This window comes from Mustela putorius, unplaced genomic scaffold (assembly GCF_011764305.1).
Source record: "Mustela putorius furo isolate JIRA1106 unplaced genomic scaffold, ASM1176430v1.1 tig00537227_pilon_pilon_pilon, whole genome shotgun sequence".
In the NCBI taxonomy this organism is placed as follows: domain Eukaryota; kingdom Metazoa; phylum Chordata; class Mammalia; order Carnivora; family Mustelidae; genus Mustela; species Mustela putorius.
In genome coordinates, this window is record NW_025422368.1 from 7,065,278 (window position 1) to 7,088,370 (window position 23,093).

At 37.7% G+C, this 23,093-nt stretch overlaps 1 protein-coding gene across 1 annotated transcript; it reads left to right on the forward strand.

The window, feature by feature from the left end:
• Window positions 1–5,623: 5,623 nt before the first annotated feature.
• Window positions 5,624–6,559, forward strand: LOC101676229 (olfactory receptor 8S1-like). The gene has a single exon (XM_004781959.1). The coding sequence runs from the start codon at window positions 5,624–5,626 to the stop codon at window positions 6,557–6,559; it is 936 nt and encodes a 311-aa protein (XP_004782016.1).
• The last annotated feature ends 16,534 nt before the right edge of the window (window positions 6,560–23,093 follow it).

Sequence of the window (23,093 nt, forward strand, 5' to 3'; positions counted from 1 at the left end):
GATTCCTGTCTCACATTGAGATCTTTTATCCATTTTGAGTTTATTTTTGTGTATGGTGTAAGAGAATGGTCGAGTTTCATTCTTCTACATATAGCTGCCCAGTTTTCCCAGCACCATTTATTGAAGAGACTGTCTTTTTTCCACTGTATATTTTTTCCTGCTTTGTCAAAGATTATTTGACCATAGAGTTGAGGGTCCTCTGGGCTCTCTGCTCTGTTCCACTGGTCTATGTGTCTGTTTTTATGCCAGTACCATGCTGTCTTGGTGATCACAGCTTTGTAGTAAAGCTTGAAATCAGGTAACGTGATGCCCCCCATTTTATTTCTGTTTTTCAACATTTCCTTAGCGATTCGGGGTCTCTTCTGATTCCATACAAATTTTAAAAACATTTTTCACTTCAAAAAATTGTAAACATATAGGAAAATTGCAAGAGTAATATGATAGTATAACTTTCAGCTAGATCCACAAATTGGTAGCATTTTGCTACATATACTTTATTAATTTATCTATATGTATGTATTGTATTATGTATGTATTTATATCTGTCTATCTAATTTGACCTGCTGAATCTTTTGAAAGTAATGTATGTCAACTGCAACACCTCACTTGTGAATACTTAAGCATTCATCTCTTACGAATAAGGATATTTTCTTACATAATCACAATCCCACTGCAATAAATAACAGTAATTTAATAAATATCCAATCCTGAGTTTGTGTTTTAACAGATGGAATTTGAAGCCTTTTGAAATGTAGTTACTGCTTCTTTGCCCTCCAAGATAGTATCTCACTATGTTACAGCGTCATTCTTTTGGTGTTTCACCATGTTGTCCAAGTTTCTAGGACAAATGTGGCTGTTATAAGGTACCACCGATGTGAGGTAGTAAGCTTTGTCATTTGGAGCTCTTACTGGCAAGCTGGAACTGGAAACTCCAGAAGGTGATCTTAGTTACTGTGCGCTGTATACAGCTAGTCCTCACTCATGTGGAGAAGAAGTTTAAAATCTTGTCAATCAATTGCTTAATAAGAATTACTGTGATTTGTATGTAAATCCTTGGGAAATTTTACTGAAGTCTAATTTATGTAATAATACTATTGATTTCCAGGTTTGTTTAGTAAAGTTTTGTGAAATGAAACCAGACCAAAGACCTCCTAAACCCACCCCAAAACATATGAGGTATCTCATGAGTAGAGGAGTGGAACATAAAGCAAAACCAGGACACATATAGAAGGTTATCTTTGGCCCTTCTTATTTTATATTTTATTTATATATATTTTATATATTTATATATAAATATCATATATTTATATATTTACATATGTTTGTTTATATTTATATCTTATATTTTCCCCCCAATGCCAAGTGCCCCTTATAAAGTAAGGGGTTTTAACTAATACCATTTAGAAGCTTATATCTTGGTTACATAGACTGGCTTGTCTCTTTCCTTACTTCTTTTCTTTACTTTCCTTTTCTTTCTTTCTTTCAAGCAGTATCTCACTCATTCATTCACTCATTTGTTCATGTTTTTCATTATCACATTCTGAATAACCCACATGAGCTATTTATTATGCTTGGTACCTTTTGTCTGACTTTGAAATTAACACTTCTCAGGGAACTTTTAGTTTGGGCAAGAGCTAACTAACTTCCTCCACATAGTGATGTTAATATGTAGAAACAAATCTATTCTATTACATTTCCAGAGCTGTTTATTTTACATTTTTAAATAGAGACTAAAAAATAAATCAGTAATGGTCATGTTTCAGGAATGAACCACAATAAAAAATGGAAGTTTTAATGTAAAATTTAAAGCACCTTATTGAGATGACATTGACAAAAAGCCGAACATATTTAATGTATAAACTCATTGAGTTTGAAGATGTTTATATTGGTGAGATCACCATTACAATCTATGCCATAAATATATTCATCATCTCCAAAAGTCTTCTCCTACTCTCTTTATTTTTGTGACTTATTGTGTGTGATAAGAACATTGAAGATATATCATGTTAGCCACTTTTTAAGTATATAATGCAGTATTACTAATTATTGTCACCATGGCATATGGTAGATCTCAGAACTTAATCATCTTATATAACAGATTTTGAACCCTTTGACTAATACCTCCCTATTTTGTCCTACTCTTAATCCCTGGTAGCCATATTCTACTCTCTGCTTCTATGAGTTTGACTATTTTAGACTCCTCATATAAGTATTATCCTGTAGTATTTTTCCTCCTGCGTCTGACTTATTTCACTTAGCATATAATCCTCCAAGTTCATCCATGTTTTTGCAAATGGCAGGATTTCCTTTTTTTAAGGCTGAATAATACTCTATTAAATGTATATATGACATTTTCTTTATCCATTAACCTATGATGGACTCTTACCATGTCTTGGCTACTGTGAATAATATGACAATGAATATTGGAATGCACATATTTCTTCAAGAGAAACTTTCACAAGGAAACTCCTTCACTGTCAGCCAGGCCAGGGATTCTGGGTAGGTTGGTTGATGGAGACCTTGAGCAGGCTGGCTGAAGGGAGTATGTGGGTTGGCCTTGTGCCTTTTGCTGGGTATGTGGGCAGGTAAATCAGGGGCGGGGATCTGTGGGTATGCTTGCTCTCTCTTTGTCCCATGGGAGAACTTGTGGGTCTAGGATATCTTTTTTTGCAGTTCTCTGTGCTGAGTTTCAAGAAGTTTGACACAGGTGAAGTTATTTCTTACCCTTTCAAATGTGTCTTTCTCATTTATGTGTTCCATCAGGGTGCTGTAATCTGTCACCTGGATTCTAGATCTTTCATAAAGGTATTTTCATCCATGGATGGTTGTTCAGTTGGTGTTTCTTTTTTTTTTTTTTTTTTTTAGCAGAGCCGTGGTTCCTTTATTCTTTCTTTCTTTTTTTTTTTTATAATTTTTTAAATTTTTTATAAACATATATTTTTATCCCCAGGGGTACAGGTCTGTGAATCACCAGGTTTCAGTTGGTGTTTCTTTAAGGGAATAAGGTCTGGGACCTCTTATTCCTCCATCTTACTAACATCCATAATTTTATTTTTAAAAGATTGTTCTGAGAACCTCTAAATTATGTTAAAGGAGAAGCTTACTGGAAAATCAAACCCCTAGCATTGACTTTTATCACAGTGGTTGTTTCTTTACAAGGTATTGCCTTGATCCAAGGTTTGGATTCTCCTTGCAGTTCATGGAATCTCTGGATCTAGTTAGTTGGACTATGTTTGTTAGTAGCCAAGAGAAAGGGAATTTTATTTTGTATGTACAATATATAACAATACAACACAAGACTCACTCCTGCTTACTGTGAACCCTTACTTGGGTTCTCTTGTTTTGCTCTGGGAGTGATGGGGTGATCTCAGGATGAGCATTGGCAGCCCCAAGGATAATATTGCTATATCGAAAGAGTGAAAGAGGAAGAATTTACAAGATTATCTCCATGTTATGACCCTAAGTAATTGCCCACAATTTATTATTTTACATTGCTAGTGTTGAATCCATCATAAATGTTAACTTCCAATATATGATTTTCTACCTCTCCCTTAAGAATACTAAAACAGTATTCTTAATATTGACTTTACAAGCTGAAAAATTTTATTACTTACTGGATCTGAAAGGATTGTTGCCACAAAACATTGTACTACTAAATGTGAGTTCAGATAATTGGGTTTTGTCTCTCACATGGACTGGGATGCTTAACTGTTCAGTTAGTGAATCAACAACAGAATAGTTCCCTCAGTCTTCACTGATGGAGTAAATTAAGTAGTGTTGAATTATAATAGCAAGGGCCAGAAAGCACCTCCAGTTTGAGGAAAGAATATTGAACAGTTATATTGAGACTCGGGTGATGCCTAAAATATACAGATGTAGTGAAAAGAAGGGCTATCTGTACCCCAACGTTTATAGCAGCAATGGCCACAGTCGCCAAACTGTGGAAAGAGCCAAGGTGGCCTTCAGCCCATGAATTGATAAAGAAGATATGGCCCATATATATTATGCTTTCATCAGAAAGGATGAATACCCAACTTTTGTATCAACATGAATGAGACTGGAGGAGACTATGCTGAGTGAAATAAGCCAAGCAGAGAGTCAATTATCATATGGTTTCACTTACTTGTGGAGCATAAGGAATAACATGGAGGACATTAGGAGAAGGAAAGGAAAAGTGAATTAGGGGAAATCAGAGGGGGAGATGAACCATGAGAGACTGTGGACTCTGAGAAACAAACTGAGGGTTTTGGAGGGGAGGGGGGTAGGGAGTTAGGTGAGCCTGGTGGTGAGTACTAAGGAGGGCACATAATGCATGGAGCACTGGGTGTGGTACATAAACAAATCTTGAAACACTGAAAAAATAAAATTTAAAATAAAATAACAGGCCAGTATGTGGATATATGCACAAGTTTCAAAGTATGAAGTGAGAGTTTAGAGAACCACGTGTGGGCCTTAAAACCTGCAATAATGGCCTAGACAGGAGTGGTGACTACATATATTCCTGAATATGTGATTTTTAGGGTTAGCATGGTGATCCAATCAAAGCATTGTCCTATTAAGTAGGAAGAGCTTCTCATGACCCATTGTAGTCATAGCACTGCCCATAGAATCCCACCTAGAACATCACTGGGTATCATGATCTAGGCTACCAATTTTTAAAACTTTATTATTATTTTGTGAATGTATGTTAAAATTAAATTACAATATGAAACCATTAAATAAAATGAAAGAAATTTAAAATTAGAACAATCCAGAACAATCTAATTCCACGTCTAGTTTCTAATTCCTTGATGTCTTATTGTCCTCCTATCCTATAATAGTTTCTTACACTTAATCATGGCTTCTATGCCCATGATTTTTTTTTAAATTTTTATTTTATTTTCAGTGTAACAGTATTCATTGTTTTTGCACCACACCCAGTGCTCCATGCAATCTGTAACCTCTCTAATACCCACCACCTGGTTCCCCCAACCTCCAACCCCCAGCCCTTTCAAACCCTTCAGATTGTTTTTCAGAGTCCATAGTCTCTCCTATGTCCTGCCATTTTAAGTCACTCCCCTTCCAGTGTGCATACTTTTATCATTATCAATACCATTATAATTTATTGTGTAGATATGGGCATGCTCACACACATACATAAGCACAACGAATAATCTCATTTACACTTTATTGAAAACAAATAGAAACAGTCAAATGGAAACTCACTTCTTGCACTCTTGACCATCTCTCCTAGACATAGACTAGACAAAATATCTCTGCTCCTACCTAAGTCCTTTTAATCTAGACTTAATCCTACCTCAACTTCTCAAGTAATTCACTCCTGAAATTTTCTTCTCTGCTTTCTTCTCATATCAGGAAACTTCTTTTCAAATGTATCACTCTAAACTACATAAAAGGATTATGGCTCCAAAAAAAGATTATAATCAAAAATAGGATCTTGCCTTATTTAAAATATCAATGACAAGATGATGACCAAGAAATTAACTTTTAAATAACTGAATGTGGATTGTGAGACGGTAATGAAAAGATATTCATGTAGAATAAGATCAAGGTGGTGGGGTACTGAGAGGCACTGAAGACTTTTGGTGGATCTTCTTGTTTTCCAGAGAGAATACTTCTCTACATGGCAATGAAAAACTACAGTGCTATCAGTGAGTTCATTCTCCTTGGACTATCTACTGACCCCAAAATTCAGGACATACTCTTCATGCTATTCCTTCTGATTTATCTCTTCACTCTGATGGGAAATTTCCTGATGCTGCTGGTGATTAAGGCTGATTCCCACCTTCACATGCCCATGTACTTCTTTTTGAGACAGCTCTCCTTCCTGGACCTCTGCCACTCATCTGTCACAGTCCCCAAGATGCTGGAGAATCTACTTTCTGAAAGCAAAACCATCTTTGTAGAGAGCTGTCTGGCTCAGGCCTTCTTTGTCTTTGCCACCGGAGGTACTGAGGCCTGTCTGCTGGCTGTGATGGCCTATGACCGCTATGTAGCCATCACCTCCCCTCTGCTCTATGGCCAGGTGATGAGCAACCAGCTCTGTGTTGGGATGGTGTGGGGTTCCTGGGGCCTGGCCTTTGCTGATGCTCTCATCAATATCCTCTTGGCTGTCAATTTAGACTACTGTGAGGACCAGACTATTCCTCACTTCAGCTGTGAGCTGTCTTCTCTCTTCCCTCTGTCTTGCTCTGATACGTCCATCAACTTCACACTCCTGCTCTGCTCCTCTGTCCTACATTTCTTTGGAACCTTCATTATGATTTTTTCCTCCTATGTCCGAATTGTCTCCACCATCCTGAGCATTAGCTCTACCTCAGGCAGAGGCAAGGCCTTCTCCACCTGCTCCTCCCACCTCACTACTGTGACTTTGTTCTATAGCTCAGGTTTCCTCAGCTACCTCTTGCCAACTTCAGGCTCCCCTCTGGAGATGATATTCTCTTTACAGTACAGTGTGGTCACTCCCATGCTAAATCCCCTCATTTATAGCCTGCAGAACAAGGAGGTGAAGACAGCATTGGGAAGAATGTTCAGAAAATATTTTCATTCTCTCATGTGATAGACCCCAAGTCATGACTAAAGGGAACTGAACTACTATGCTACATGATCAAATAATGAACTTTAAGGAGAGTTTCTTCGTTGTCCATGATGTTAGATGCTACAGAGAACGTGGTGGCATTTATTTTCTTGAAGATGCTTATGAAGAGGACAGAAAACTAATATCTCAGGATGATTAGTGTACATTCTTGTTCAGAAAAGGAGAAATGAATCAGATAGCCTTCTTTTTTAGGGGATAATTTTATAAAAGTGTTAATTTATTTTTCATGTCTATGTGGGCATCTGTTGCTATTGGCTTCTCATTACTCCTTCACACTTCTTCAAATAATTACATCTAAATCCTTAGGAAAACTAGTTCTTTCAAATTCTTATTTGTAAAACAGGGTGATCCTGTAGCCTAAGATAGGCTAACTTTTCTGTTCCTTTCTCCTAACAGTGAGCTGAGGTAAGAATTAAAACCAAGACCCAAGTGAGGTTATTCAGAATCTTACTCTAGGAAATTCGAGTACTTAGCAGGAATAAACAACAAGAAAAGACATCATTTAGAACAGAGTCAATCTGAGCGTAATGCCTAAAGACACCATGAAATCCAGCTCCCCTAGCAGTTGTCCTTCATTAGGTCATATTAATACAGTAACAATATAGTAACAATTGTTATATATATATAGTTACAATATAGTATTATATATAGTTATAGTAACTATTGTTACTATTGTGTATATAGTTACAATATAGTAACTATTGTAACAATAGCTAATTTGTTACATTTCTTAACTCATGTCAAAAAGTATGCTAATAAGTTCCTGTGATAGACAGGCTGGCCCCCCAAAGAGCTCTTCCTAAATCCCTGGAAACTATGAATATGTTATATGGCTTTAGGGATTGAGCAGATGTATAAAATTATAGACCTTAAAATAGGGAGAGTATCCTGGATTATCCAGGTGGGTTCAGTCTAATCACATGAATCCTTAAAAGCAGGGAAAATTCTCCAGCTGTAGTCAGGAACAACAAGCCAGAAGGGAAGGTCAAAGATAATATAAGCATTATTGGCTTGATTGGGCCTTGTGTGATCCAGAAGAATGGAATCAGTTGAGCCCATCCAGATTCTGATATAAAGATCTCTGAGATAATATATTTCTGCCATTTTAAGTCACTACATTTGTGGTAATTTGTTATAGGGCAATAGAAAACTAATACAGTACCTTACTTTTGTTACCCTACTTAATCATCTCAGCAGGTATGAGATAGGTTTATTGTTAATTTTCCTTTACTGGTGAGGAAATGAAGACGTTTGCCTGTCCAGTGACTCACAGCAAGGAAATGGTGGAGCTGGAGTTTAACCTATGCAGTTTGAACATACTCTTAGTATGCCCTCTCCATTAAGTCTACAAAGCTCATGGATCCTTCTTAAAATTATTTACTATCAGATGCAGTTGCTTACAATCAAAGAATGGTAACTGATACAGGTATCAAAGGTGAAATTAAGTCAACTGAATTAGTGAAATACAAAGTGTTTAGAATTAGTTATTTGGTTAAGATTTGAGAAAACAAAGTATTTAGTATGCTACCCTTTCTCTTCTGTTTTATGAGTCATCTCCCCCCCCCAAAAAAAAAACTTCCTTTTCTGCCTTTAATCAGGTTATCCACAGGCAGTTTCTGTTGCTTTCAAAGAAAGAAAATTAGTTTTGAAATTGGAACTGGAGACTGATTTGTAAACAACTCCTCTCAGGGAAGTAAGGATATGTAGAAATAGTTATTGTGCTAAGATCTGTACAATGAAGTGAATTGTCTTTTCATTTTTTTTTTCTGCTCATGATATATAATTGCCACCCTTAAGGCCCACGATTGCCTGAGACAGTGGACTTGTGCTAAGCCTCTGAATAAGGAGAAAATGCTAAAATTAAGCAAGTCCAAGAGAAAGAGGAATGCCAAGACTACAGGTCTTCTATTGTCAAGATAATTATTTCATTTCTTGATTTTTGATCTTCAGGTACAGAATGAACTTCAGGGCCTTTCTTTTCCTATGCTGAAAGGATATCTTTCATTTTATAGACACAAAGTAGAGTCTATACAAAATAACTCAGACTGGTTCCATGAATTTACTATCACAACAGGTTGCTTATAGGAGAATTAGATGTTTATCAGGGAATTGCATCATCTGAATAATTGGAATAATGACATCATGGAGAATTTGGAGGACCTTGAAAAAATGAACCTCCAATCCCTCTAAAGCTACAATGTCTACCTTGCTTGGCATGCTATCTCTCTAATGGAAGAAAGCTAGTTTATCATATGCTTTCACTTACTTGGGGAACATACGGAATAACATGGAGGACATTAGGAGAAGGAAAGGAAAAGCAAAGGGGGGAAATCAGAGAGGGAAATGAACCATGAGAGACTATGGACTCCAAGAAACAAACTGAGGGTTTTAGAGGAGAGGGGCATGGGGGAATGGGTAAGCCTGGTGGTGGGTATTAAGGAGGGTACATATTACATGGAGCACTGGGTGTTATGCATAAACAATGAGTCATGGAACACTGCATCAAAAACTAATGACGTATTGTAGGGTGACTGACATGAACACAATAAAAATTAAAAAAAAAAGAAATCTAGTAACTCCTTCTATCTTATATTCTTCTATAATGCTCTGTTGAGGCCTAGAATTCAAATTAACATGACCTGAAAGCTAAAATCAGAACCAAAGAAGGAAAGAATTACACATAAAAGAAATAATAGTAATGGATGAATTTTATCTCAAATAATCTAGGGAATTTTTCTAGGAGTTTATATTTCTCTTAACTGAAGCGTGTATATTTAATTTCTGTGTACTGTTTTTTAAAATTTTTTATTTTAATTCTCAGTGTACTAGAATTCATTGTTTATGCACCATCCCCAGTGCTCCATGCAATACGTGCCCTTCACAGATTCTTTTTCAGAGTCCATAGTCTCTCATGGTTCATCTCTGTGTAGTGTTTTTAAAATAATTTTTACATATATTAATTTATCCAGACACCATTTTATATAAATACCTGAATGGATCCTATCATACAGTCTATTTCCTGGTGATTTTGGGGGGCAGGAGGAGTCGCTACCCTTCAACATTTTCTCCTACTTATTCTCTACTCAAGGTAACCCATGTTAACCACAAAGTATTTATCTTTCTTAGCTTTCTTTGTCTTATATATTCATGTTCGAGTTTCTGCACACGTATTCTGTCATCTATGTGCATATATAGAAGCTTTTCCATCTCTGTTTAAAAACTATATATAATACATATTTTCTTTTCTCATTCATTAATAATTTATAAAACTTATTACATGTCAAATGGCATAGCTCCAATTCATTTTTTTGTGTTTCAGCATTAAATCCCAACTTGTGAATGTGTCCTAATTTCTCAAGCCATTTCCCTACATATGGATTCACTTTGCTTCCATTTAAAAAAAAAAAAAGTGTTTATATGAGTATAGTTGACATACAATGTTACATTAGTTTCAGGTTTACAACGTAGTGATTCAACTTTTATATCTTATGTTAGGCTCACCACACGTGACCTTCTGTCATAATACAACACTATTACAATATCATATTCCTTATGCTGTGTCTTTTATTCCTGGATTTATTACTTTCATAGCTGGAAGCCTGTATCTCCCACTCCCCTTCACTGATTTTGCCCATCCCCTGACCCATCTTCCTTCCAGCAATCATCAATTATTTGTATTTACAGGTCAGATTTTGCTTTTTGCTTATTTGCTTATTCATTTGTTTTTTTTTCCACTTTATTTTATTTTATTTCTTTTCAGTGTCCCAGCATTCATTGTTTACGCACCACACCCAGTGCTCCATGCAATATGTGCCCTCCATAATACCCACCACCAGGCTCACCCAACTCCTTTTGGGGTTCCCCTCCAAAATCCCTCCCTTCCAAAACCCTGTTTTTTTTTCTCAGATTCCACAGTCTCTCGTGGTTCGTCTCCCCCTCCAAGTTCCTCCAACTCACTTCTCTCCAATTCCCAATGTCCTCCATGCTATTGCTTATGTTCCACAAGTAAGTGAAACCATATGATAATGGACTCTTTCTGCTTGACTTATTTCACTCAGCATAATCTCTTCCAGTCCTGTCCATGTTGCTACAAAAGTTGGGTATTCATCCTTTCTGATGGAGGCATAATACTCCATTGTATATATGGACCATATCTTCTTTATTCATTTGTTCATTGAAGGGCCTCTTGGTTCTTTCCACAGTTTGGCATTTGTTTTGTTTTTAGACCACGTATAAGTGAAATCATATGGTATTTGTCTTTCTCATTTTGACATATTTTGCTTAGCTAAAATATGGAAGCAACTTTGTTTCAATTTTTTTAACCACTACAAAAAATTCTACAATAAACATTTCTCAGTACATAGTACAGAAATTTAGTGTTTTTGTTTCTCTGGAATTGATTCCCAGAAATAGAATTGTAAAGTGTATACATATTTCTAATTCTAATTGACGTTGCCAAATTGTTTACCAGGTATACTTTACATTTTCACCAGCAGAGTAAGAGAGCCCTTTAACCCCTACTGAGTCTGCAATATATTATAGTTTATTATATAATGATATTTTTATTTCAGTTTGTATTTTTTTAAGATTTTATTTATTTGACAGAGAGAGACACAGAGTTAGAGGAAACACAAGCAGGGGAAGTGGGAAATGAAGAAGCAGGCTTCTTGCCAAGCAGGAAGCCCAGTGCAGGGCTTGAACCCAGGATGCCAGGAGCTGAAAGGCAGATGCTTAACAACTGAGCCACCCAGATGCCCCTTCAGTTTGTATTCTTTTGACTAGTAGGCAATATTAATGTCTTTTCACATATTAGTTGACCATTTGCATTTGTTGTTTTGTGAAGATCATATCCATAGCCCATTTTACTTTTGGCTTGTTTGCTGTTTTTATTAATGTTTTAGAGCACTTTACATTTCAGGTATGTTAACCATTTGTATTCTATGCAGCAAGTGTCTTTTCAGCTCTATTATGTGCTCTTGTCTTTTTTTAATGGTATATTTTGCCAAGCCAAAGTTTTTTTTTATGTATTCATACATAAATAAATAAGTTATGAGACATTAAACATTATAAACATTAAGTCTATTTACCTATCTAGGTAAAGATATACCTCAGCTTTGATTTTAAAAAGTTTCCTAGATGTTATTATTAGTCTTTAATTTTTAACTTTTTACATTTAAGTCTGTAATCATTTGGAATTCATGTTTGTACTTGGTGTGAAATAGATGTCTATCTTCATTAAGTTATGATGGATAACAACTTGTGACAGCAACATTAATGACTCATTCTTTGAAGAAGCCTTTGATCTTAATGAAGTCACAAAAGTTTTTTGCTTTTCTTTCCTTTGGAGACATGTCTTGAAAGAAGTTGCTGTGGCTGATGTTGAAGAGGTTACTGCCTATGTTCTCCTCTAGGATTTTGATAGATTCCTGCCTCATGTTGAGGTCTTTTATCCACTCTGAGTTTATCTTTGTGTATGGTGTTAAAGAATGGTCAAGTTTAATTATTCTGCATATAGCTGTCCAATTTTCCCAGCACCATGAGAGACTGGACTCTGAGAAATAAACTGAAGGTTTTGGAGGGTAGGAGGATGGAGTGTTGGATGAGTCTGGTGGTGGGTACTGGGGAGGGCACATATTGCATGAAGCACCAGATGTGGTGCATAAACATTGAATCTTGGAACACTGAAAAAAATAAAATTAAAAAAAGTATCTTAGGGAATAATTGTTATGGCTTCCATCACTAATGGCATTCTTTGCAGATCCTATTCCCCTGTGCATGGCACTTCCTTTATTTAAGTGAGAGCGGAAGATGAGAGATCATAGGCCTCATGAGGCCAGAAAAGCAGGACAGGGGAAGATGGGTTGCCCAGAGAGTACTCTACTCATAAGCTTCTCCCCAAGTATAGAATCATTGACAGGAGGGTAAGGAGATTGGGTAGAATTTGTCAGCTCTGCTTTTACCAGTTTGTCCACCACCTTCCATCTCTACTGCTGTCACCTTTATACAAGCCACCGTACTTTCTTGATTAGATGACCCCAAGGACCTCCTCACTAAGTCTTCCTGCTCCTACTTGTGCTCCTTCATGATCCAAGGTCCATCCAACAAACACCAGGATCTCCTTATTAGGAGACAAATCATATCTCCTTATTCCACAGTTAAATCTTCCCCCCGCCTCTGCCTGCCTCTCTGCCTACTTGTGATCTCTCTCTGTCAAATAAATAAATAAATAAAAAGTCTTTGAAAAAAATTTAGGATTGTTTGTTGGAGCACTTTGAAAAATGCCGGTGGAATTTTGATCAGGATAGCATTGAAAGTATAGATTGCTCTAGGCAGTATAGACATTTTTAACAATGTTTATTCTTCTGATCCATGAGCATGGAATGCTTTTCCATCTTTTTGTGTCTTCTTCAATTTCTGCACAGCAAAGGAAACAGTCAACAAAACAAAGAGGCAGTTCATGGAATGAGAGAGGATATTCGCAAATGACACTACAGACAAAGGGCTGATATCCAAGATCGATAAGAACTCCTCATACTCAACACTAAAAAATAGATAATCCACATCAAAAAATGGGCAGAAGATATGGTCCATATATACAATGGGATATTATGCCTCCAATAAGAAAGGATGAATATCCAATTTTTGTATCCACATCGATAGGACTGCAGGGAAGGGGAAGGAATAGGGTTTGGGTAAGCCTGGTGGTGTGTATTAAGGAGGGCACATATTGCATGGACTACTGGGTGTGATGTGTAAACAATGAATCTTGGAGCACTGAAAAAATAAAGTTTAGGGGAGGAGTCAAGATGGCGGAGAAGTAGCAGGCTGAGACTACATCAGGTAGCAGGAGATCAGCTAGATAGCTTATCTAAACATTGCAAACACCTACAGCTCCAACAGGAGATCGAAGAGAAGAAGAACAGCAATTCTAGAAACAGAAAATCAACCACTTTCTGAAAAGTATGACTGGCGGAGAAGTGAATCCAAAGCGATGGGAAGATAGACCATGGGGGGAGGGCCCGGCTACCTGCAAGCGGTGGAGCAATGGGGCATAAATCAGAACATTTAAAAGTCTGTTCTGCTGAGGGACTTCGCTCCAGAGGCTAAACCGGGGTGAAGCCCACATGGGGTCAGCAAGGTCCCAGATCCCACAGGGTCACAGAAGGATTGGGGGTGTCTGAATGTCACAGAGCTTACAGGTATTAGAGCGGGGAAGCCGGCTACAGAGACAGAGCCAAGGAGTGAGCTCTCAGCTCGGGGTTACCTTGAACCAGTCACAGGCTGGGTGAGCTCAGAACGTGCCAGAGGCCAGGGAGACGGGAGTGATTGGGTGCTATTCTCTGAGGGCGCACTGAGGAGTGGGGTCCTGAGCCCTCAGCTCCTCCGGGCTGGAGACTGGGAGGCTGCCATTTTCATTCCCATCCTCTGGAAATTTACAGAAAGCATTCAGGGAACAAAAGCTCCCGAAACCAAACCTGAGTGGATTACTCAGACCAGCCCCTGGTAAGGGCAGTGCAATTCTGCCTGGGGCAAAGACACTTGAGAATCACTACAACAGGCCCCTCCTCCAGAAGACCAACAAGAAATCCAGCCAGGACCAAGTTCACCTACCAAGGAGTGCAGGTTCAATACCAAGGAGAGCAGTGGAATTCCAGAGGAGGAGAAAGCAAAGCACGGAACTCGTGGCTTTCTTCCCATGATTCTTTAGTCTTGCAGTTAATTTAACTTTTTTCAATCTTTTTTTTTCTTCTTCTGCTAATTTTTTTTAACTTTACACTTTTCTTTTTTAACGTTTTTAAACTAGTTTATCTAATTATATAAATATTTTTCTTTTTTATATTTGTTCTTGGTTTTCATTTTTAAATTTATTTTTTATTTATTTTCAGCATAACAGTATTCATTATTTTCGCACCACACCCAGAGCTCCATGCAATCCGTGCCCTCTATAATACCCACCACCTGGCTCCCCCAACCTTCCATCCCCCACCACTTCAAACCCCTCAGATTGTTTTTCAGAGTCCATAGTCTCTCGTGGTTCACCTCCCCTTCCAATTGCCCCCAACTCCCTTCTCCTCTCTAACTCCCCATGTCCTCCATGCTATTTGTTATGCTCCACAAATAAGTGAAACCATGTGATAATTGACTCTCTCTGCTTGACTTATTTCACTCAGCATAATCTCTTCCAGTCCCGTCCATGTTGCTACAAAAGTTGGGTATTCATCCTTTCTGATGGAGGCATAATACTCCATAGTGTATATGGACCACATTTTCCTTTTGTTTTCGTTTTTAATTGTTTCTTTTTTTTTCCAGAACCTCTTTTTATCCCCTTTCTCCCCCCACGACTTGGGGTCTCTTCTGATTTCCTTAAAGCATATTTTCCTGGGGTCTTTGCCACTCTTTTAGTATTTTACTTGCTCCTTCATATACTCTTATCTGGACAAAATGACAAGGCGGAAAAATTCACCACAAAAAAAAGAACAAGAGGCAGTAGCAAAGGCTAGGGACCTAATCAATACAGACATTGGTAATATGTCAGATCGAGTTCAGAATGACGATTCTCAAGGTTTTAGCCGGGCTCGAAAAAGGCATGGAAGATATTAGAGAAACCCTCTCAGGAGATATAAAAGTTTTCTCTGGAGAAATAAAAGAACTAAAATCTAATGAAGTTGAAATAAAAAAAGCTATTAATGAGGTGCAATAAAAAAGGGAGGCTCTCACTGCTAGGATAAAAGAGGCAGAAGAAAGAATTAGTGATATAGAAGACCAAATGACAGAGAATAAGGAAACTGAGCAAAAGAGGGACAAACAACTACTGGACCACGAGGGGAGAATTCGAGAGATAAGTGACACCATAAGACAAAACAACATTAGAATAATTGGGATTCCAGAAAAAGAAGAAAGAGAGAGGGGAGCAGAAGGTATATTGGAGAGAATTATTGGGGAGAGTTTCCCTAATATGGCAAAGGGAACAAGCATCAAAATCCAGGAGGTGCAGAGAAACCCCCTCAAAATCAACAAGAATAGTCCACACCCCATCACCTAATAGTAAAATTTGCAAGTCTTAGTGACAAAGAGAAAATCCTGAAAGCAGCCCGGGAAAAGAAGTCTGTAACATACAATGGTAAAAATATTAGATTGGCAGCAGTCGTATCCACAGAGACCTGGCAGGCCAGAAAGAGCTGGCATGATATTTTCAGAGCACTAAACGAGAAGAACATGCAGCCAAGAATACTATATCCAGCTAGGCAATCACTGAAAATAGGAGAGATAAAAAGCTTCCAGGACAAACAAAAACTGAAAGAATTTGCAAACACCAAACCAGCTCTACAGGAAATATTGAAAGGGGTCCTCTAAGCAAAGAGAGAGCCTACAAGTGGTAGATCAGAAAGGAACAGAGACAATATGCAGTAACAGTCACATTACAGGCAATACGATGGCACTAAATTCATATCTCTCAATAGTTACCCTCAATGTTAATGGGCTAAATGCCCCAATCAAAGGACACAGGGTATCAGAATGGATAGAAAAACAAAACCCATCTATTTATTGCCTACAAGAAACTCATATTAGACCCGAAGACACCTCCAGATTTAAAGTGAGGTGGTGGAAAGCAATTTACCATGCTAATGGACATCAGAAGAAAGCAGGGGTGGCAACGTTTATATAAGATCAATTAGATTTTAAGCCAAAGACTATAATAAGAGATGAGGAAGGACACTATATCATATTCAAAGAGACTGTACAACAAGAAGATCTAACAATTTTAAATATCTATGCCCCCAACGTGGGAGCAACCAAGTATATAAAACAATAACAAAATCAAAGAAACACATCGACATAATGCAATAATAGTAGGGGACTTTAACACCCCCCTCACTGAAATGGACAGATCATCCAAGCAAAAGATCAACAAGGAAATAAAGGCCTTAAATGACACACTGGACCAGATGGACATCACAGATATATTCAGATCATTCCATCCCAAAGCAACAGAATACACATTCTTCTCTAGTGCACATGGAACATTCTCCAGAATAGATCACATCGTGGGTCACAAATCAGGTCTCAACCGGTATCAAAAAATTGGGACCATTCCCTGCATATTTTCAGATCACAATGCTCTGAAGCTAGAACTCAATCACAAGAGGAAATTTGGAAAGAACCCAAATATATGGAGACTAACCAGCATCCTTCTAAAGAATGAATGGGTCAACCAGGAAATTAAAAAAGAATTGAAAAATTCATGGAAACAAATGATAATGAAAACACAATAGTTCAAAATCTGTGGGACACAGCAAAGGCAGTCCTGAGAGGAAAATATATAGCAGTACAAGCCTTTCTCAATAAACAAGAAAGGTCTCAGGTACACGACCTAACCCTACACCTAAAAGAGCTGGAGAAAGAACAAGAAAGAAATCTAAACCGAGCAGGAGAAGAGAATCATAAAGATCAGAGCAGAAATCAATGAAATAGAAAACAAACAAACAAACAAATGAACAAAAAACCAAGAACAAATCAATGAAACTAGGAGTTGGTTCTTTGAAAGAATTAATAAGATTGATAAACCCCTGGCCAGACTTATCAAAAAGAAAAGAGATCACTGCCTATGTTCTCCTCTAGGATTCTGATGGATTCCTGTCTCACATTAAGGTCTTTTATCCATTTTGAGTTTATCGTTGTGTATGGTATAAGAGAATGGTCGAGTTTCATTCTTCTACATATAGCTGTCCAGTTTACCCAGCACCATTTACTGAAGAGACTGTCTTTTTTCCACTGTATATTTTTTCCTGTTTTGTCAAAGATTATTTGACCATAGACTTGAGGGTCCATATCTGGGCTCTTGACTCTGTTCCATTGGTCTGTGTGTCTGTTTTTATGCCAGTACCATGCCATCTTGGTGATCACATCTTTGTAGTAAAGCTTGAAGTCGGGTAACGTGATGCCCCCCGTTTTATTTTTGTTTTTCAACATTTCCTTAGTGATTCGGGGTCTCTTCTGATTCCATACAAATTTTAGGATCATTTACTCCAGCTCTTTGAAAAATGCCGGTGGAATTTTGATCAGAATAGCATTAAAAGTATAGATTGCTCTAGGCAGTATAGACATTTTAACAATGTTTATTCTTCAAATCCAAGAGCATAGAATGGTCTTCCATCTTTTTGTGTCTTCAATTTCTTTCATGAATGTTCTGTAGTTCCTCGAGTACAGAGGAACCTAACCACTTTGGTTAGGTTTATCCCCAGGTATCTTATGGTTCTTGGTGCTATAGTAAATTCTTTCGAAAAACCAGCTCTTTTGTAGCAACATGGACGGGACTGGAAGAGATTATGCTGAGTGAAATAAGTCAAGCCAAGAGAGTCAATTATCATATGGTTTCACTTATTTGTGGAGCATAACAAATAGCATGGAGGACATGGGGAGTTAAAGAGGAGAAGGGAGTTGGGGGAAATTGGAAGGGGAGGTGAACCATGAGAGACTATGGACTCTGAAAAACAATCTGAGGGTTTTGAAGTGGTGGGGGGGTTGGAAGTTGGGGGAGCCAGGTGGTGAGTATTAGAGAGGGCACGGATTGCATGGAGCACTGGGTGTGGTGAAAAAATAATGAATACTGTTATGCTGAAAATAAATAAAAAATAAATTTAAAAAAATAAGTAAGATATTTGTACAGGTCTCGCTGATTTTCAACCTAATAATACTTCTAAGTAAATGGATATATAAAACAAACAAACAAAAAAAGAAGACATTAAGGAGGGCACGTATTGCATGGAGCATTGGGTGTGGTGTATAAACAATGAATCTTGGAACACTGAAAAAAATAAAATTACAAAAAAAAAAAAAAAGAGAGAGAGAAGGCATTAGGGATTTTCTCACATGTGACCTTTGCAACTTGTAAACTGAAGCAATCAACTTGAACGCCGAGATGTGCTTTCCTGCTAGTCTCCTGGGAACTAAAGAGAAGCAGGGTTAGAAAAGAGAATTTAGAGTCTTTTCCCTCAGGCACATAGAACATACAGGCCATATGGACCCTCGGAGAATTCGTTTGGGATCTGAAAAGGGAATCACAGCTAAGCTCCAGATTATCCTTTCATGTGTGTATGAGATGATTTTATTCATTCAACTGTGTTTAACATTTATCAATATTAATATTAATCAAGTGAGGCTAATTTTTAACATTTTAAAATAACTAAATACTAATTTGTATCTTATCATACAACAAATAGGTGGTCATAGTAAAGTACATAAACAGAATGTAAGTTTCAGTAGCTTTCCTATGATCCCTCCTATTCTTGAGGGAGACAGAAGGGGAGGATTGTTAAAGATATTTGGCCCATTATATCTGGTAACTAGGGAAAGATCCATAGGAATCAGTATGGTATTGTCTTATACGTCTTAATGTGTGTGTGTTCGTATAAAATGAATTTTTTAGTGCGATTGCAGGGTCATAGGGAAGTTCTATTTTTAATTTCTTGATGAATCTCCACACTGTTCTCCAAGGAGGCTGCACCAACTTGCATTCCCACCAACAGTGGAAGAGGGTTCCCCTTTCTCCACATCCCCTCCAACACATGTTGTTTCCTGTCTTGCTAATTTTGGCCATTCTAACTGGTGTAAGGTGATATCTCAATGTGGTTTTAATTTGAATCCCCCTGATGGCTAGTGATGATGAACATTTTTTCATGTGTCTGATAGCCATTTGTATGTCTTCATTGGAGAAGTGTCTGTCCATATCTTCTGCCCATTTTTTGATATGATTGTCTGTTTTGTGTGTGTTGAGTTTGAGGGGTTCTTTATAGATCCTGGATATCAACCTTTTGTCTGTACTGTCATTTGCAAATATCTTCTCCCATTCCGTGGGTTGCCTCTTTGTTTTCTTGACTGTTTCCTTGGCTGTGCAGAAGATTTTGATTTTTTTTTAATTTTTATTTTTTATAAACATATATTTTTATCCCCAGGGGTACAGGTCTGTGAATCACCAGGTTTACACACTTCACAGCACTCACCAAAGCACATACCCTCCCCAATGTCCATAACCCCACCCCTCTTCTCCCAACCCCCCTCCCCCCAGCAACCCTCAGTTTGTTTTGTGAGATTAAGAGTCACTTATGGTTTGTCTCCCTCCCAATCCCATCTTGTTTCATTGATTCTTCTCCTACCCACTTAAGCCCCCATGTTGCATCACCACTTCCTCATATCAGGGAGATCATATGATAGTTGTCTTTCTCAGCTTGACTTATTTCGCTAAGCATGATACGCTCTAGTTCCATCCATGTTGTCACAAATGGCATGATTTCATTTCTTTTGATGGCTGCATAGTATTCCATTGTATATATATATACCACATCTCCTTTACCATTCATCTGTTGATGGACATTTAGGTTCTTTCCATAGTTTGGGTATTGTGGACATTGCTGCTATAAACATTCGGGTACACGTGCCCCTTTGGATCACTACGTTTGTATCTTTCGGGTAAATACCCAGTAGTGCAATTGCTGGGTCATAGGGAAGCTCTATTTTTAATTTCTTGAGGAATCTCCACACTGTTCTCCAAAGTGGCTGCACCAACTTGCATTCCCACCAACAGTGTAGGAGGGTTCCCCTTTCTCGACATCCTCTCCAACCATGTTGTTTCCTGTCTTGCTAATCTTGGCCATTCTAACTGGTGTAAGGTGGTATCTCAATGTGGTTTTAATTTGAATCTCCCTGATGGCTAGTGATGATTTTCTCATGTGTCTGATAGCCATTTGTATGTCTTCATTGGAGAAGTGTTTGTTCATATCCACTGCCCATTTTTTTATATGATTATCTGATTTTAGTGTGTTGAGTTTGAGGGGTTCTTTATAGATCCTGGATATCAACCTTTTCTCTGTACTGTCATTTGTAAATATCTTCTCCCATTCCGTGGGTTTCCTCTTTGTTTTCTTGACTGTTTCCTTTGCTGTGCAGAAGATTTTGATTTTGACGAAGTCCCAAAAGTTTATTTTCATTCTTGCTTCCTTTTCTTTGGAGACATATCTTGAAAGAAGTTGCTGTGGCTGATATTGAAGAGATAACAACCTATGGGGGAGTCCTAAGGGGGAAATACATAGCCATCCAAGCCTCCCTCAAAAAAAATTGAAAAATCCAGAACACACCAGCTGTCTCTACACCTTAAAGAACCAGAGAATCAACAACAAATCAAACCAACTCCACACATAAGAAGGGAAATAATCAATATTAGAGCTGAGATCAATGAGGTAGAAACCAGAGATACAGTAGAACATATCAATGAAACTAAAAGCTGGCTTTTTGAAAGAATCAATAAGATCTATAAGCCATTGGCCACACTAATCCAAAAGAAAAGAGAGAAAGCCCAAATTAATAAAATTATGAATGAAAAGGGAGAGATCACAACTAACATCAAGGAAGTAGAAACAATCATCAGACATTATTATCAACAGTTATATTGCCAATAAGCTTAGCAACCTAGATGAAATGGATGCATTCCTGAAAACTATAAACTCCCAAAATTGAACCAGGAAAAAAAATTGACAACCTGAAAAGACTGATATCTAGTAACGAGATTGAAGCAGTGATCAAAAACCTCCCAAAAAACAAGAGCCCAGGACCTAATGGATTCCCTGGGGAATTGTAACAAACTTTCAAAGAGGAAATAACACCTATTCTCCTGAAGCTGTTTCAAAAAAATTGAAGCAGAAGGACAACTTCCAGACTCTTTCTATGAAGCCAGCATTACCCTGCTCCCCAAACCAGGCAAAGACCCTACCAAAAAGGAGAATTTCAGACCAATATCACTGATGAATATGGATGCTAAGATTCTCAACAAGATCCTAGCAAACAGGATTCAACAGCACATTAAAAAGATTATCCACCATGACCAGGTGGGATTCATCCCTGGGCTACAAGGATGGTTCAACATTCGCAAACCAATTAATGTCATAGAAAAATTAATAAGAGAAGAGAGAAGAACCACATGGTCCTCTCAATTGATGCAGAAAAAGCATTTGACTAAATCCAGCATCCATTCCTGATTAAAACGCTTCAAAGGATAGGGATAGAGGGAACATTCCTGAACTTCATCAAATCTATCTATGAAAGACCCACAGCAAATATCATCCTCAATGGGAAAAAGATTGCAACCTTACCGTTGAGATCAGGAACATGACAAGGATGCCCACTCTCACCACTCCTGTTCAACATAGTATTAGAAGTCCTAGCAACAGCAATCAGACAACAAAGAGAAATAAAAGGTATCCAAATTGGCAAGGAAGAAGTCAAACTCTCTCTGTTTGCAGATGACATGATTCTTTATATGGAAAACCCCAAAGACTCCACCCCCAAACTACTAGACCTCATACAGCAATTCAGTAACGTGGCAGGATACAAAGGCAATGTACAGAAATCAGTGGCTTTCTTATACACTAACAATGAAAATACAGAAAGGGAAATTAGAGAATCGATCCCATTTACTATAGCACCAAGAACCATAGATACCTGGGAATAAATCTAATCCTTAATGTCTTCTTAAAAGTTCAAGTTTATTAGCAACTTAGACTATAGCTTCAAGCTGTAATTCCTAGGAATATAGATTATTGAGCCAATCCCCTGTGGCCCTTAGTTCAGCCTAAACCAACTGGTCTTTTGATTGGTGGGGCATCAGAGTCATTTGTTCAGATAATGCTATTAGCAAAATATTTAGAGTTACAAAGAAAATATATGAAATGTTAATTCCCAGAGTCAGGAAGTTGTAGTACATCTTACATTAATGAGTATCACCTGACCCCTGAAACTTCGCCTATTGACTCAAAACTTCAGGACACTTTCTCCACTAAGAGAATTCAAGAGTATGAAAATGTTTTTCTGAATCCTCTGATGATTTTGCACTCCTGAGGTGCTTCCTTTTCCCTTTCACTCCCTTCCTCTCTTCTTTCTTTTTAAGAGGCTTAGCTTCTCCTTGAATATTTCCTACTCTTCATAACCCATTCTTCAAGTAACTGAAAATAAATATGCCTATATTGGAAAAATAATATACATAATTCATCATCTCTTATTGCCAACATATATTTCACAACAAATATGAATTCTCTCTTTTATTGTGTTATGTTAGTCACCATACAGTACATTCATTTTTGATGTAGTGTTTCAAGATTCATTGTTTACATATAACACCCAGTGCTCCATGCAATACATGCCCTCCTTAATACCTACCACCAGGCTCACCCATCCCTTCCCTCTAAAACCCTCAGTTTATTTCTTGGAGTCCACGGTCTCTCATGGTTTGTTTCCCCCAGAAGTCTTCCCAAATCTTCCCTAATACAGGATTCTCAGTACTACCTGAAAAAGCTGAATTATTTGCCCTGGATATGAATAATTTGTCAGTGAATCTTGAAGCATAGCTGCCAGTAACACCTGGTGTTACTGGTTATTCAGATAGGTAATCGAACTTATTCATCCAGTGCGTGGTTAACAGTCAAGAGAAGAGAGACCAGTCTTTGAT

Bases quoted from the DNA above. Each gene is read 5' to 3' on its own strand.
- LOC101676229 (XM_004781959.1), top strand. From the start codon at position 5,624: ATGGCAATGAAAAACTACAGTGCTATCAGTGAGTTCATTCTCCTTGGA.